Source organism: Leptidea sinapis, chromosome 9 (genome assembly GCF_905404315.1).
Source record: "Leptidea sinapis chromosome 9, ilLepSina1.1, whole genome shotgun sequence".
NCBI lineage: Eukaryota > Metazoa > Arthropoda > Insecta > Lepidoptera > Pieridae > Leptidea > Leptidea sinapis.
Genome location: NC_066273.1, coordinates 1,621,133 through 1,637,766, shown reverse-complemented (window position 1 = coordinate 1,637,766; position 16,634 = coordinate 1,621,133). Strand labels below are relative to the sequence as shown.

Below are 16,634 nucleotides of genomic sequence, written 5' to 3'. Positions count from 1 at the left end.
CCCATAACTTTGGGACACCTGTTTAGTGGATGTTATTATATTGGTCATTGCTGCAAACTACTGGACCAATATATTTTTCGATATGCAGAATGACACAAAATGAGAGCAATGTCACTATTCCAACACAGCATGAGAGCTTTTCTAAATAATGTGGACCAGTGGATGGCTCCTTTGCACAGGAAGCCGGCTAGATTATGGGTATCACAACGGCGCCTATTTCTGCCATGAAGCAGTAATTGTGTAAGCTTTACTGTGTTTCAGTCTAAAGGGCACCATAGCTAGTGATATTACTGAGTAAATAAGCTTAATTAACATGTCTCAAGGTGACAAGCGCAATTGTAGTGCTACTCAGAATTTTTGGGTTTTTCAAGAATCCTGAGTGGCACTGCATTGTAATGTGTATCAATTACCATCAGCTGAATGTCCTGCTCATCTCGTCCTTATTTTTATGATGGGTGTTTGATTTGATTTATAGGGTTGATGGAAGATAAAACAACTTAAAAGTTTTTAAATTTATTTAATCACTTCTTACTTAGCTCTCTTAGATTTGATCTTTCTTAGGTAGAACTCGAGTTCTTTACCCTCCAAAACGTAACCATCTGCTCTGCCACACTGGCCAGGTCGACTCGCGACACATGCTGCAACAAACAAGATACCCAATCACAAACTGCCCAACAAGCCACTACAAAAAATTCATTCAATAACATTTATTCAGAGTAACTATGACAAATAGATCATACAACTGCTTGCCAGTTCCCAAAACGGTACCTGACAGAATTACAGCCTCAAACATATCAATATCATCACCATAAAATATATAACTTATTTTGGAGCTTAAAATTACTAAAAAAATCTTTGAAAAGAGCCCCTCAAAATGGGATAGTCCAAGAACTACTATAAATTGAAGATAAATAAAAACCAATAACTTACCTAACAAACGACCTGTGTGGAATTGCTCTTCTAGTGCACTTTCAACTTTGGAAAGACGTTGTCTTGACACATATTTCTTTGCTGTTTTCTTGCTTCTCTTTTTATTTATAATGGCTTCTTCTGCCTCAGTCTAGAACAATAAAAAAAATCATTGAAAGTAAAAATTTTAGCCTACATAATAATCACTACTCAAATATCAGTTACTTAATTGTTGAAATCATAAAATTCTCATTTGACACGCAAAGTTAAAGCATCATGACATAGTATCTCAAAACATTCTGAAAAATATGAGAGCAATAAATTCTATGCAAATTCACTGTAAAAGGTTGTGTTCATATAGTATTAACACTATTCATAAATGAAAATATATATAACAAAGCTCATATGGCTTTTAAATAAATATTTCAAAACAATATAAGAAATAATAGAATGCTCCATAATAATTTAAAAAAAACCCTATTGTTGATTAAGGTACAGGTCGACATGCTGCTCCTGATTAGACAATACTGATGACATGTATGAAAGACATAAAATCTGAGGGATATGTGCGTTTGTACACCCAAACTGGACACATTCCTTAATTCAGAGACAGAATTACTAGTGGTCTAATTTTATATGAAAAACAGACCCCAAAATAAATGCAAAGAATTATAATTATGTAACTAGAAATAGCTATGTCGTCAATTTATTGCTGCAGCATTAGGTGTAAACTGAGGTACTAACCAGCAGTCTCAAAAAGTTGTAGATTTACAAGTGTGTTTTCCTCTGTAAACTGTTCTGCAAGTTCATAATTAGAATGAAAATCTAGAGCAACTCACAGATAATTTCTTGGCAATAATAGTAACTTAAGAATTAATTAAGAGCTGATGGACATTATAAGGGGGCCCATACAACAGTCAAGGGACTCTAGCACGATGATCTAAGTGCTTGCAGTAAATTCATGGAATTCTAAATACATGGTTGTCTATGCATTTCTTCCCCCACAGAAATACTTATTAATAGAACAAACACCAGCATGTTGACTTGGTAATCTATCCTACTCACAAGGCACTTTCACAATTGTATTTGATATGGTAGAAAAGTAAAACACTACTATAATACAGACAGAATCACATGAAGTATTAATTGATAATGTAGAAAATACACTCACTTAGAAGTTAGATGCCTAAGTTGGTACATTTAGCATGTCCATAACATGGGATATTCATATGTTTAAGCACTGCTTTCTACTTCAATATATTAACTTATACATTTATTTACAGTTATAAACATAAGTTGTATAATATAATAATTACCAGTTTGGCTCCCTTTTTCCTGCCGAGTGGCAACAAGTAGTGGGACTCATACCATTGTCTGAAGGGTGTTGCATCTACCACTACAATAGCATTCTTCACAAGAGTCTTGGTACGGACTAACTCATTGTTGGATGCATTGTATACAACATCAATGATACGAGTTTTACGAGTAGCACCTGAAATAAAGACAACACACTATGTAGTCAAAATAATATGCAACTCAAAACCACCCCTTGCAACCTACAAAATATACTGCATTCATAATGTTACTATAAACAATAATATTATATTTTAAGACAAAATGGCTCATCATCATCTGTTAAGAAACTTTTTCGTAGTTAATATTGTAGAAGTGTTTCGTTTGTCGTGTGTTGAACTTACATTCAGAGCCCCAAGCGAAGTTTCCGGTATCAAGACGTAAAGCACGGTATTTCACATTTCCACCTCGGGCACGGACTAAATGAATACGTTGAGCACCGAGCTGTAAGAGAAAAATTAAGTTGAATATTAACATTGGCTAAGTAAGATAGTAGAGTATAGGTTATTACACGTTCTTACTTTGGTATTGGCAGCCGGGCGACCTAACTCATACTTCCTCTTCTTTCGGATGGGGGCACGTTTGCCTCCAGTAGCTCTTCGCTTATGCCAGTGATCGCGGCTGATACCTACATAATATCAACCATTAAATGTATGTTTGAAATGCAACTCTTTGGTTATGGTTATCACCATAATATTGTATATTGTCTGTTCACATAAAATTATAAAACAACAAAATAATAATATAAGCACATCCTTCATAAAATAACTAAAGTGGAATTATAGTATATAATGCAAAATACGCCATGACTTTAAAGATTTTTAGTGATTATTCATAATAAACATTTACTCACCCATCTTGCCTGGGTTGAAAAGAAATAAGACTTGTCAAACGTCAACTATGAAACGGCATTGTCAATGAAACAACAAAACATGTTACAGACTTATTATTTGCTTCAATGACGTTTGGTATTTGACAGCTTATAATTACACATAGACGGAGGTTATGACTGACGATCACTTGCAAGTTGCAACACCAGAGGAATTATTGTAGCTGCCTTTTTTCGGTAAACCCATATTTTTAAATGAAAGATGAGGACAAACGAGCTTACCTGTACGCTATTGATAAGTAATCACCGCCGCCCACATTCTCTTGCAAAACTAGAGGTATGGGAGGTATTTACCAGTGGGGGGCTCCTTTGCACATGCCGGCTAGATTGTAGGTGACACAACGTAAAGCTAAAAAAATACCACATAGAAGCTAATAACCAGGAACACCTAAGAAGTATATTTTAATATTACCAGTACCTGTTGTTAAGCCATAAGTATGTAATATACTATTATATATTTGTATCATACTTCAGCTACCATGCCCCTTGTAACTCATATATATCATATTATGTGTCTACTGAACCACAGCCAATCGACGAGCATTAACTTCTTGCGTGCACCCATAAGTATTCAAATACTATGAGACTAATTGAAGCTTAAGATCGCCACAGTTAGATTATGTAGACCTAATAATAATAACGCTTTTAAGATTTAATTACATTTTTTATATTCATATTAGTATAAAAAGAAAGTAGCATATTTCATTTATTTATTTTATTTTTTTAGAGGCTTAAAAAAGTGAACACCATTTACACCACAATTTATAGACCAAAGCATTAACCTAAAACTTAAGCCCGTGCTAGGGCTGTCCAAAAATTCTCGGCTAATTGTTAAAAATAAAATATAATGGTCTTCTAATTTAATCTAAAATTTTAATCTTATGAATTATTTACCTAACTAAACTTAATTATTATATGTTTTATTTGGATTATCATACATATATAAGAAACAATAAGAAAAGTTATAAAAAAAAGAATAATATATATAAAATATAATTAATATTAGTGCACCAGTGTTATTGTATTAAGTTTGAAGTATAGTTACTTGTACATAGTACATATGATAAAGTGCCCGTGATTAATACATATAGCATTAGCATCAAGAAATCTTGTCATAAAGACATTTAAAGTTTTCAAAAGAGCTGACTAGCAAACATTTCTTCATATCCAACTTTATTTTTTTTTATCGATCGTTTTGGGCACCCAGAAATACATTAGATGCCTCCGGAGGGAGGTTGTTGAATAAATTTGGCGCCACAGATGAATAATGTCTTTTTGCGAATCCAGACGTTCGCAGTGGAACCAAACATCTTTGTTTTCTTCGCCTAAGGTGACTCTGAACTTGCTCAAGTGGAAAGTCATCAATATATTGTGCCATATATATTGCTAATTGCCATACATATAATTTTCTTGGAGTTAGTACTTTACTCAGTTTAAATAACTCTTCCGTTGGAAACCTCCGCTTCTTTTTAAGATAATTTTGAGGTTAAGATTTTGAGCCTTATTAAGTTTGTCAAATATAGTTGAGCCATATGAACCCCATGCTATTGATGCCATACAAGATTAAGACTGAGTTAAGGAACTGTACACTCTCAATAATAGGTCATTACTCAAAATATTTCTTAAGTTGTTGTATATATAGCTCAAGTTTCTAACTTTCTTTGTCCGCAAATCTACGTGCATATCCCATCTAAGATGTTGGTCAACTATAATACCAAGATAAGTGGTGCTTTGGGTGCATGATAATGTTTTGCAGTTTATACAGACAGACTTATTGAGACAGAAATGGACTTGGATTTTTGGAGTTTCAGTCGGAAGACCGGCTGTAGTAGGAGAGAAGCACATAAATACAGTTTTTTCTTCGTTTAGCGTTAGCAAATTATTGTCATACCAGTCCTAAGCCAGACGAAGGCCACATTCCGCGTTTTGGATAGCATTATCCCATGTCGAGGCTGTGAATAGCAAAACAGTATCATCGGCAAAACACAATGACAAAACAAATGTCTGTCTGTCTGTCCGTCAGTAAAGAACAGAAGTCGTTAAGATAAATATTAGACAAAATTGGGCCTAGAACGCTCCCCTGAAGGACATCAAATACAATTTCTGGTCCATTTTCAGCGCTAACTTGATTTCCGATCCGTACAAATTGTTTTCGATTCTTAAGATAACTAGCAAACCAGTTTAATGCGTTTCCCATGAATCCGTATAACTCCAATTTTATTAACAATTATAACTGATGTGAAATGGTGTCAAAAGCTTTAGCTAGATCAATGAACACGGCAACTGTTTTGTTTTTACTTTCATGATTCAAGACTATCTGTTTTGTTAAATCAGCAATAGCATCACTGGTTCCTATTCCATCTCTAAGCCCGTATTGATTATTATGCAAGACATCGGAGGTGTACGCGTTTATTCTAATTTTCATAATTTTTCAACTATTTTTGAAGTATAGGCAAAAGTGAAATAGGACGGTAATTTGACATAACGTTAACTGGCTTTTTTTATGTAATGGCATAATTATGGCAGTTTTTAATGTCTGCAATTTTAAATATTCCTGATTCAAAGCTTAAATTAATCATGGTTGAGAGAGGAAAAGAAATTTCATTTATCAGTAATTTTAAGATTTTAGAAGTAATGCCATCGTGCCCACAAGATTCTGTATTTTTAAGTGTTTTTATGAATTTGCTAACCTCTGTTGGGCTTGTAGGTTTTAAATAAATAGTTTTGTTTATACTGGGGAGACTAATTTTGCTACATAGGGCTTTCTCTGTAGCTCTTACTTTATCTAGATGCTTTTGAGCAAGGTCATGTCCTATTGAGCAGTAAAATCTGTTAAGAGCGTTTGTTATTTTGTTTGCCTCTGAAGAAAAATTTACAACTTTATTATTATCCTATGAACGCTGAAAAAGATTACCTTTTACAGATTTGGGATGTAAATAAGTATCAACTATCTCTATGTAACGATACCGTGCTACACACATATTCTTGTAAGCCATTCACATTCACTGGCAATGATTTTTTGTACACAAACTACAATATTGCTAATCGTTATTCACTGGGCCTTTAAAAAAAGAGCGTCTCTATAGTTTTCATTTCTAACCGTGTGCTGGTCCCGTCTTTTCATCTATCTCATTCTGACAAGTGGGAGAGATAGGGATGTGAATACTTGCCGGGATCGGTTAACCACCACATTACCAGGCGCCAGGCTGATGAGAGAATAGCCACATGAAAGCTGAGAAGGACAAGTTCACCAAGTATTTTGACGTGAACACGACCATCATAGCCAGGATAGTCCTTACGGCGGTCTTATAGCGATGAGCCTCTATCAATATATCAAAAGGTACTCACTAAGTAATTGGGTCAAGGGTCAAATACAGATGCCTATCTACGGCCCTGCCACAGATAGCTCAGCCCTTGGGCATGACTCCACTGCCGGCGGCACTCCAAGTTCATTATATTTTTTTTGTATCTATCTAATAATATAATACATCGTTTTCATACATATTTTCAAAACTTAGATTTACTAAAGAAATTAAATACAAGTGAATAGAAATAACAAATAACACAATATATTTTCTGATCATTATTAGAGTTCTGACCGTAGTATATTTATTAGGCTTATTTATTTTATGAAATTATAATGTTAATTACATTTAATTTACATTCTCAATCGTCTGTTGAGTATATGACATTATGATATCGATTTAATTCCGTCAGGGGTAATTCCTGTCAAGTTTTGGGTCTACTGTCTGGTACATTAATCACAGAACATTTTACTCAAGATTTAACTCTAACGAGCAATGACATTCTATACATGTAGACAATTCACGTCATTAAAAATAGAAAACAATGTGTTCATATAACAAACTCTGGACAAAATTGTAATATAATGGTTTATGAATCCAAGTGGACTTATTCAAATTCAGGTGTACCACAGGGCCTAGTTCTAGGGCCCTTGCTGTTTCTTCTATATATAAATGATTTACCAAATTCTACATAACGAAAATGCATACTTTTTGCAGACGACGTTTCTCTTCTAATACAATGATATTTATATTATAGATAGGTTACCTAGACAACATTCGGTGTTTGTAAATGATACACAAACGCACACATGAATTATTTAACATTGCAATAGCACACTACATTACGATTACACGTCAAAGAAGGATAGTAAATGCAATTATCGCAAGTGAAAAAGAGATAAGTCTAATTTGCTAATTGCTTCGTATTTGCATAGCAAAAACATGGTTTTTTTACCGTACACCGTGATTAATGCCTAAAATACGATTGATCCATGAGTTCATGTAGTAAAAGTTTTAAAGTAGTTAAACTGCATTGAAATTAGGTAAATAAAGTGTCATTGATTTTATAAAAAAATTATTTAATATAGTATATAGCCACATTTATGATATCAATTATTTGTACATAAGACAATGAAAAACATACAGATATAACAAAATAAAACCGAAATTTATTTACAGTAAGGGCCCCATTTTAAGAATTTTACTAACGACGGCTCCCAAAAAGTTTTAAGTTTACAATTATTATTTCTTGTACATTATATTATTATTTATGAATGTTTTTTTTGTGTGAGGGTTTCTTACAATAAGATAATGGGAGAAACAAAAAATGATCCATTGATTGGAAAGGGCAGTGTTACTGAAAAAACTCCTACGCATGCAGATAGCACTTACTGTCTACGTCCGCTACCTACCCTAAAACTTGTTTTTGTAGTTTGATAGTTCAGCTATACGTACTTGTTTATTAAAAAATATTAAATTTCGTATTACATTCACTGCAACGCCTTTTTTACATCATTTCCTAAATTGTACTAAAATATGCTACCTCGATCATCCCGCAGCAGACAGGGTAGTTGCGGTATATTCCGAGTATTATCGTATCGTTCCAAATGTGTCGTTGTCGATTTTGCGAGTAGACTTCCTGGTACGTTACATACATTCCAAGATTAAGTACTAATAAAATATCAAATAGCCTGCTATTACTAATCTCATTCTATACCACCTTTATTATGACTTTGAAAGCCAGAACTTATTATAATCATCATAATATTTTTAAAGAAAGACGCTCACTAACTAACAAGGAAACTCAAGTTCCACAATCAAGCGGTTATGAACGCTATGTATTCTGCCTAAGATTTCACTTTTGGTTGATTAATCTATGACACATACTATTTGTCCTTGTCGTGGTGCAGTTGATATCATAATCTTTATCTTGCTCGAACCACCACGTTAATAATTCGAGATTTATTTTTAAATAAGAAATAAAGTCGTGATAAAATACAAATACGACGTTCTTTTATATACTTTCGTACGGTATGAAATGCCTTCACTCTTATATATCTTGCAAACATAGTGTTTACATTTTCTTAACAGACTGTTTGGAATTTTAGATTATTATTGGCACGCCACGAAAACGTTCCGCTTAGCTCGCTTCTATTAGCCGACTAAATGAAATTACGGCAATTGTCTGAATTTGTCTGCAACATTTTGCGCGCGCTAGTGCGATATCTACCTCTTTGTTGTATATAATATCATTGTTCTAATACCTAAACTTACCCATCAATAAATAATGACAAATTTGTACAAGATGAAATCTTAACAATTATAAATTAGATGGAAAGAAACAAACTAAGTGTAAATATTGAAAACACCAAAATAATTCAATTTAGTAACAAGAACACGAATCATAATATGTTTAAGAATATAAGTTATCAAGGTAAATCAATTGAAGAAGTCCCTACTATAAAATTCCTTGGTATCAGTATAGATAAATTTGTCTTTGCTCTTAGGCGAACCAGAAAGACTATATCAAAAGAAGCTGTAATCATTGCCTATTATGGCTATATAGCATCTATAATTACGTATGGTATCTTGCTATGGGGTAACTCCTCAAACATAAACAAAATATTACTGGCTCAAAAGAGATGTATAAGAGCTGTGGCTGGTATAGGGCTCTTCGATAGCTGCAGACCTCTATTTTTAAATTTAAACATACTGACTTTAACCGAAATTTACGTACTAGAGGCTAGCTTATTTGTTAAGAAAAATCTTCCGAGTACCTCACATAAGAACAACGTTGTACCAAAAAACTGTCATACTATGTGTGTAGAAATATTTAATAAAATACCAAAAGAAATAAGAGAGGAGAAAGTGTTACATAGTTTTAAATTTAAATTATTAACACTCCTTAAAAATATTGTTTTTACCCAATAAATGAATATTATCAAACGAAGTGGTAACTGGCACCAATACTATTTTTACCAATTATATTATATTTTGTTGTGATTATATTAACTACATTATCTCTTAGCATTTCATTTATTATTGTAAATGTGTATTGTAGGGTCTTTTAGTAGGATTTACGTTGATTAATTTAAATGTAGCTGTAATTACTGATTGTGTTAGGTTTATAATATTGTGAAGTGAAACCACAAATATATTTGCATGTCTGTCAAGACGATACATGTGCCTGCTCCTAAATTTGTAACAACTTTATTTGTGAATGTTTCTGGCAAATATAGAACTTTGTCTTTAAAAAAAACAAAGCCGAAAAATGGCACATGCCATAAATGATATTATATTTTTTGATTCGACTGCAATATCTATACATTTCTGCGTTTCCTCCAGTAGTTTAAAATATTATTTATCAACAGGCAGCAATGAAAGCACTCTTTCAGTTTAAGCTATTTTGAATTTAGAACCCGATTTGGACAGTGACATCAGTAGAGCAGCAGTTAAGTTTTTTTTAAACCCTGGTGAAAAAGAGGGTTGCTATATGTTTTATGTTTGTCAATCTGTCGTCCCTATATTCTGATCAAGATCTGTTCAGTCAGAGGTTTACAAGTTTTTTTTTACCAAATATCTCACTCATATTATATAGGCGAAAATACGTATGGTTATTTATTAGTTTGTGTGTATATTTGTTACTCCTTAACGCTCAAACTAAATGGATTTGGATCTAATAAGTTAAGGTAAACTATAATGAGGGAAACAAACACTCAAATATAATATTTTTATCCTCATCAAATGATTCAGTAACCTGGTTAAAATTTTAAATTCCCTGAAATAAATTTAATTTGTTAAAATTTGTCTTTTAGATTTAGGCATCTTTTCCAGGGTATCTTTTTGGCAGATGTAGTGAACGCGGACATCAACCTATCTTTTGTCATATTATAAATGTGGCTTATTTCACTAAATATATTGACTTTCGGAAGAGATCAATACTTCTATTGTTAAAAATGTTTTAACATAATTTTTGAGCCGTATTTTTAAACTCTTAAATCCTTTAGTGGTGATACATAAATCAGCCTCGAGGAAATGATTCGAGCAAATGACATTCGACTTTTCCGTTAGTTAACTGGCGCCAATTGTCCTTCATTATCCTTTGTTCGCTGAAAAAGATTAACTTTTACAGATTTGGGGTGTAAATAAGTATCAACTATCACTATGTAACGATACCGTGTTAAGCACATATACTGAATGACTCTTTTTACACAAACTACAATATTGCTAATCGTTGTTCAGTGGGCCTTTAAAAACAGAGCGTCTCTATAGTTTCCATTTCTAACTGTGCCTGGTCTCGTCTTTTCATCTATCTCATTATGACAAGTGGGAGAGAAAGGGATGTGAATACTTGAAAAAAAATTGGAACATATTTAATGAAAAATATTTGTTGTACTAAATTATTAAAGCGTCTTGCCAGCCTTATATCATATGGCGGCGTCGCCGGTTTGCCGCGCAAAAGTTGGGTAGCAACACTACCAAAGAAAAGCCGCCTCAGTGACAGTGTCCTTACACGTGTATTTTATAGCCTAAATACATGGTCGGATTAGGTCCGTCCAAAGAATCGGACCATAATCATTGGTATTTCGCATTGTCCATCGCACAAAATTATTATTATTCCTGTCCAGACCGGTACTGAATACGACGGCGGACCAAATGGTGCGGGACGTCCGCCCACGCCCACCAGACTATCATATGATTCGATCGTACCAAATCCAACCATGCATTTAGGCTGTAATACACCAGCCGGCGGTGTCTCTTTGACGACAAGCGATGCTATTCAAAGGCAAGGTCGAACTTCGTACGGCGTAGGGTAAGGACATCTTCTATCGATAATTATCTTCCTTTAAAGGGAGTTGTAATCGATACACAAAAAGCTGTTTAAGTTAAATTTGAAATTGTTCTGAAATAATTTTTGTAAAAATACTACACCCTAAGTATTTAAAACTAAACAGTTTTATAAGTTTGTTTTAATAAATTATGAAGTAGTTTAGAGATAATGATTGTGAATGAGGATGAACTACACAATAACAATTTATTATTAATTGTTTGTAATTTAAAGCAACTTATTAAAAATCGTACCAACTTACTTGCTATCTGCTTAGGAAATCACTCAGGAAACAGTGATTTCGTAAGTATTGAACTATAGTAAACTCTTTTATACAAAGCCTATCCATTCATTAATTTATTAATTGTTAAAAATATTAAAACATTCGAATAACAAAAATACTAGTTTTTAATGCCGTGTTTAGGTTGTTGGTAAGTAATCTAAATAAAGTATCTATAAACTAGAATTGTTGGGTATGCCCTATTTACGCCTTTATTTTTTTCACAATTTTTGTGTTTGATAATTCAGTAATCAGTTTTCAGCTAGCTTCCGGGATGTGTGTCCGATCTGTCGGAGTGTCCGTGATCCCAAGTGGGTGCTTTACGCGCGCTATTGTTTTAAGTTATTGACTGTATTTATTAATTTAACTTTCTAAAAGTTAAATGTTTAAATCAATTTTCATTTCTTCACTATTTTTAACCTTTTGTGTAACGGGCTCTCTAATTGTTGAAAGTAGCTCATTTACCGCGCTAATTAAACGCGCGCAGTGCGTATATATGCGTATTGTGTTACGACGATTTCCATGAACTTAATTGAAAGCTAGTAAAACAATCTATTATAATAAATGCAAATTATTTGATTTGTAGTTTTATTTTATTTTTCACAAACCTTTCTTTCGACAAAGGTTGAAAAACAGTTATATTTTGAAATAAACGAGGATTTCCACGGAAAACAATTAGTTTTGTTTATAAGTGTTTATGGTTTTATAAGCAACTTTATTTGTTCTTTTTTTTCACCAAACTGAAATTTACGTGCTTCATAGTAATAATTTGAGATATTCCTGCAGAACGACAACAAAATTGACGACGAACAGTTATATTTTGAAATAAACGAGGATTTCCACGGAAAACAATTAGTTTTGTTTATAAGTGTTTATGGTTTTATAAGCAACTTAATAGGTATAGTGACCGTACCTTCATGGCCCTTTTGTGAATAGATGTTCAGTATCTAGACTTTATATTTGGATACTGAACAATAGTAAATTTAATCTCCTTTTTATTTAATAATAATACTTTGGTTAATTTATCAAACCAAATACCAAATATTGAGTAAAGTAGAAATTTCACAACATAAATTCGAAGATTTTTATTTTTTATATTATGTCAAGATTATCTGAGTTTTCATTTCAAAAAATCTTCAATAAACTATTTTATTGATGTACATGTGTTATAACATTCATGTACATCATAGAACAAAGAAATATATAAAAAATTGTTAAAACAACTTGCGCCAACATAAACCGTGACAGTGTAGAAGTGCGGGATTGCTTGTGTATGATATAAAACATAATTTGGAAAAATAACTACAGAACTACATTGGAGAACCAAGTAAAGTAAACATGTTTCAACATAATCCAAACTAAATAAACAGAAAAAACAGACAAAGGAAACGACGCTTCAAATTCGTTATTCGATTTGATTGGACCCTATTTCAAATCTAATTTATATCGACAAATACTAAATATCAATACTCTTTTAATTATATGTTATGATGTCTTATGTACTAAAATTGTGTTATAACAATAGCAACTTACCGATTATTGGGAATAAATAAAAAAACAATCAAAAAATCAGCGCACGCGTGGAGTTACCGTATTATCAGAGCACTTTTATATAGCTCACTTAGACTAGGTGACAGTCTCACAGTTACATACAAGTCACAACTAATAAAAAGGTGTGCTAACATTGTCTTTAAGCACACTTTTGCCGTTCCGCTATCAGACTGCGAATGATATGTTCATATGTATACAGAGGGCCTACCATCAACTTTTAATAAGCGATGCGATTCCGATGCAGTTCAGTTTAGGTACCTAAACTGAATCGATAAAATTCGTACCATGAAGTGCCTTTTACTGAATGGCGTTTGGATCGCTTAAGAAGAATGAACGAAATAGTATTTGTCTGTGGTCCGCGGTGTGAGAAAGAGATGTTGCTCTACAGTCGTTGCATAAGTTTGTCTCTCTTACTAGAACCATATTCGTTGCATTTCGAAACCTAAAATTATATCATTTTAGCAGTTTTTTTGCGAAGAAAATACTAAAAATACATTTTAAAACTGCTCTTTAAAGCGTCAAATTATAAACCATTAAGCCTTTTTTGTTCTTATTAAGTAATAGTAATATTAATATATATAGTTCCTTGAAATACAAATTAAATGTTTGCTTAGGTGTTTTCGTAAAAATAGAGTTATGAACGATTTGACAGGAGCACAGAGTACATTCTTTTTAATTCGTTATTGCAAACGGGCTATAGCCCGGGCCCTTACTGCCTCGTCTTTCGTATTTTCACTCTCAGTATTTATTTTCAGTATTTTGTTTTACAAAAAAGTCCAATAAAGTATTCTCATCTCATCTTTCATCAATTAAATTTTCCTTTTCTGTACATTTTCACCTTGTTTAAAAGTTATTAACTACACGATTCACTTTTCTCTGAGGTAGTGGTAGTAGTAGCAACTTTTTTCGAATCGCTCACTTTGACACATACGTTATCCAGTTTAGGTTGAAATATTACCTCATGGTACGAATGAATGAACGTACTAAATCAGTTTGCGACTCAATTGACATAATTTTTGACATTCAATTGACACCATTGCGATTTAATCAGTTGATTTAACTTTAACCTAAATTAAATAGCTCTTATCACGTCGTGGTACGAAATAGCAAGGCAGTTCATTTTAGGTTGTCAATTGAAACGCAATAAGAGTTCGTGGTAGGCCCCCAGAACGTTATTGCTAACAAGACATTGATACCCTGATACATTCAAGACTAATTGTTCAAGACTCAACATTGTTCAGTATTCCTATATAGTGTTATGTAGTCTGTGCTGTGACATTATTGTTTATGGTGAGTGCTTAAATCCTCTTGGCTCTTTGGTTTATGGTTTATTTATAGTGCCACTGTCGTTTACTGAATGCCGCTAAAAAGTTTAATAAATAATACTGTGTTATTATAAATAAATATTGTAAATTGCTATAGAAGCTAAAAGATAACTGGCGCAAATCTGCACACCTTGCTTCATTTTCTTAAAGTACATGTCAAAGTAAAAATTTTCATTATTAACCTAACGCTGTTTTAAAAATGTCTTCAGATTTCTATATTAGGTATTATGTTGGTCACAAAGGTAAATTTGGACACGAATTCTTGGAATTTGAATTTCGACCTGATGGTAAATTACGTTATGCTAACAATTCCAACTATAAAAATGATACCATGATACGTAAAGAAGCATACGTCCACCCATGCGTCATGGAAGAACTAAAGCGGGTCATTGTAGACTCTGAAATAATGCATGAAGATGACCGCTTATGGCCACAACCAGATCGTGTTGGAAGACAGGTATCCCTAAATAAACTATTACATTATTGATACTACTGTTTTACAAAACATTATTTACAACATGTTATTTTATTTACTGAATATTACACAGTTTATATACTTATAATCTATTTATCACTGCTGTACATAAGAGGTGTCAGCTGAGATTAAAAAACCTCCATTTCATATGGTCATAATTGCATACAAGCTGCTGCTATAGCTTGGCCCCATTTTAGCATATCCATCAGAGAAGCCAAGTAGCTCTCAAGGCATTGATATCCTACACTATAACTTCACCGTTGGTGTGGGAATACAGAAGAAAACTGGATATCCTTAGCCAGAGCAACAAAGATAACCTGGCCTGGATACCGGGGCACAAAGGCATAATAGGTAACGAGATAGCTGACGGGCTAGCTACTGATGGCGCCTTATTTCCCTTCATAGGCCCAAACACCTTTTGTGGAGGTGGTGAATATCTTATCCACAATGCCGTAAGGAATCAAGAAATGCTGAAAGCAGCCAGTCACTGGCCCATGCTACCAGGCCATCGGCAGACTAAGCTGCTCCTATGCAACTATCAACATAAGTGTGTCAAACAATGCATAGGCTTGGACAGGACGTCTGAGACTCACGGGGTTCCTCTCAGCCTGAATCAAACCTGTGCAGATTCTGCTGCAAAGCCACTAAAGACCCCATACACATCCTTCTGGAATGCAAGGCCATTGCCAAAATCAGGCTGGGGTCTATTAAAACACCTTTACTCAAAGCAGGAGGACATGCCCTGACTGGACCCTTTGAGGAATAGGTCTTGAGAATACAATTTAAATCCAAAATTAACCATAGATATAAAATCAAACACTAAATCTAAATGTGTGTAAAATTATTTTTAAAATTTAATTTTCTGTATAATAAGCATATTTTAACTTTCAGGAGCTAGAAATAGTGATTGGAGAAGAACACATTTCATTTACAACATCTAAAACTGGATCCTTAGTTGATGTGAACCAATCTCGGGACCCAGAAGGATTACGATGTTTCTACTATTTAGTTCAAGACCTTAAGTGTCTCGTGTTTTCTCTTATAGGGCTTCATTTTAAGATAAAACCAATATAATGTTCAGCATTCATGTAATTTTCTAATAAATGTCATTCTTTGTAATAATATAAATTATTTTATTTAAATTGCTACATACATTTTAGTTGTGTTTATGTAAACTCATGTGAAAAGTTGTAATTTATCTAGACTTTTTTAATATGAAAACATACTATTGTAATAATCCTATCAAGTAAGGTCTTATTAGAATGTAGTAGTTTAATTTCAGCAAGTTTTTCCCTAATATTTGTATGTTTGGGTTTTGTAATTAGATGGGTTATGAAAATATTTTTTGTGAGCAATTTGAACTGTGCCTGAGACTTGGGTGTATTTTAATAGGCCCCTTTTTTACAGTACAGATCAGCACTCATCTGGGTTGATAGTCCTGTTTAGCCAAATTTCTTATAAACCTGTTAATGCTTATAATGGTCAGTCTTACACACTGCCCATTTCAATGCAGTGCTGCTCAGGATTCTTGGAATTCTCAAAAATTTTGAGGGGCACTACAATTGCTCTCGTAAACCTTGAGACTAGATGTTAAGTCTCACTTGCTCATTAATTTCACTAGCTACGGCACACTTCAGACGGAAACACAATAACACTAACACATTACTGCTTCACGGCAGAAAAAGGAAGCCGTTTTCGTACCCATAATCTAGCTGGCAT

The 16,634-nt window shown here is 33.3% G+C and overlaps 2 protein-coding genes across 2 annotated transcripts; one reads left to right on the top strand and one right to left on the bottom strand.

The window, feature by feature from the left end:
• Positions 1-501: 501 nt before the first annotated feature.
• LOC126965881 (40S ribosomal protein S8) lies at positions 502-3,166 on the bottom strand. The gene is made up of 6 exons (XM_050809655.1): positions 3,116-3,166; positions 2,784-2,890; positions 2,607-2,706; positions 2,226-2,401; positions 931-1,060; positions 502-638 (listed from the first exon to the last, which is right to left on the bottom strand). Exons 1-6 carry the CDS (start codon positions 3,117-3,119, stop codon positions 529-531), a joined length of 627 nt encoding a protein of 208 aa, XP_050665612.1. The 5' UTR covers positions 3,120-3,166; the 3' UTR covers positions 502-528.
• Positions 3,167-14,433: 11,267 nt separating this feature from the next.
• Positions 14,434-16,043, top strand: LOC126965884 (protein mago nashi homolog). The gene is made up of 2 exons (XM_050809658.1): positions 14,434-14,897; positions 15,807-16,043. Exons 1-2 carry the CDS (start codon positions 14,640-14,642, stop codon positions 15,987-15,989), a joined length of 441 nt encoding a protein of 146 aa, XP_050665615.1. The 5' UTR covers positions 14,434-14,639; the 3' UTR covers positions 15,990-16,043.
• The last annotated feature ends 591 nt before the right edge of the window (positions 16,044-16,634 follow it).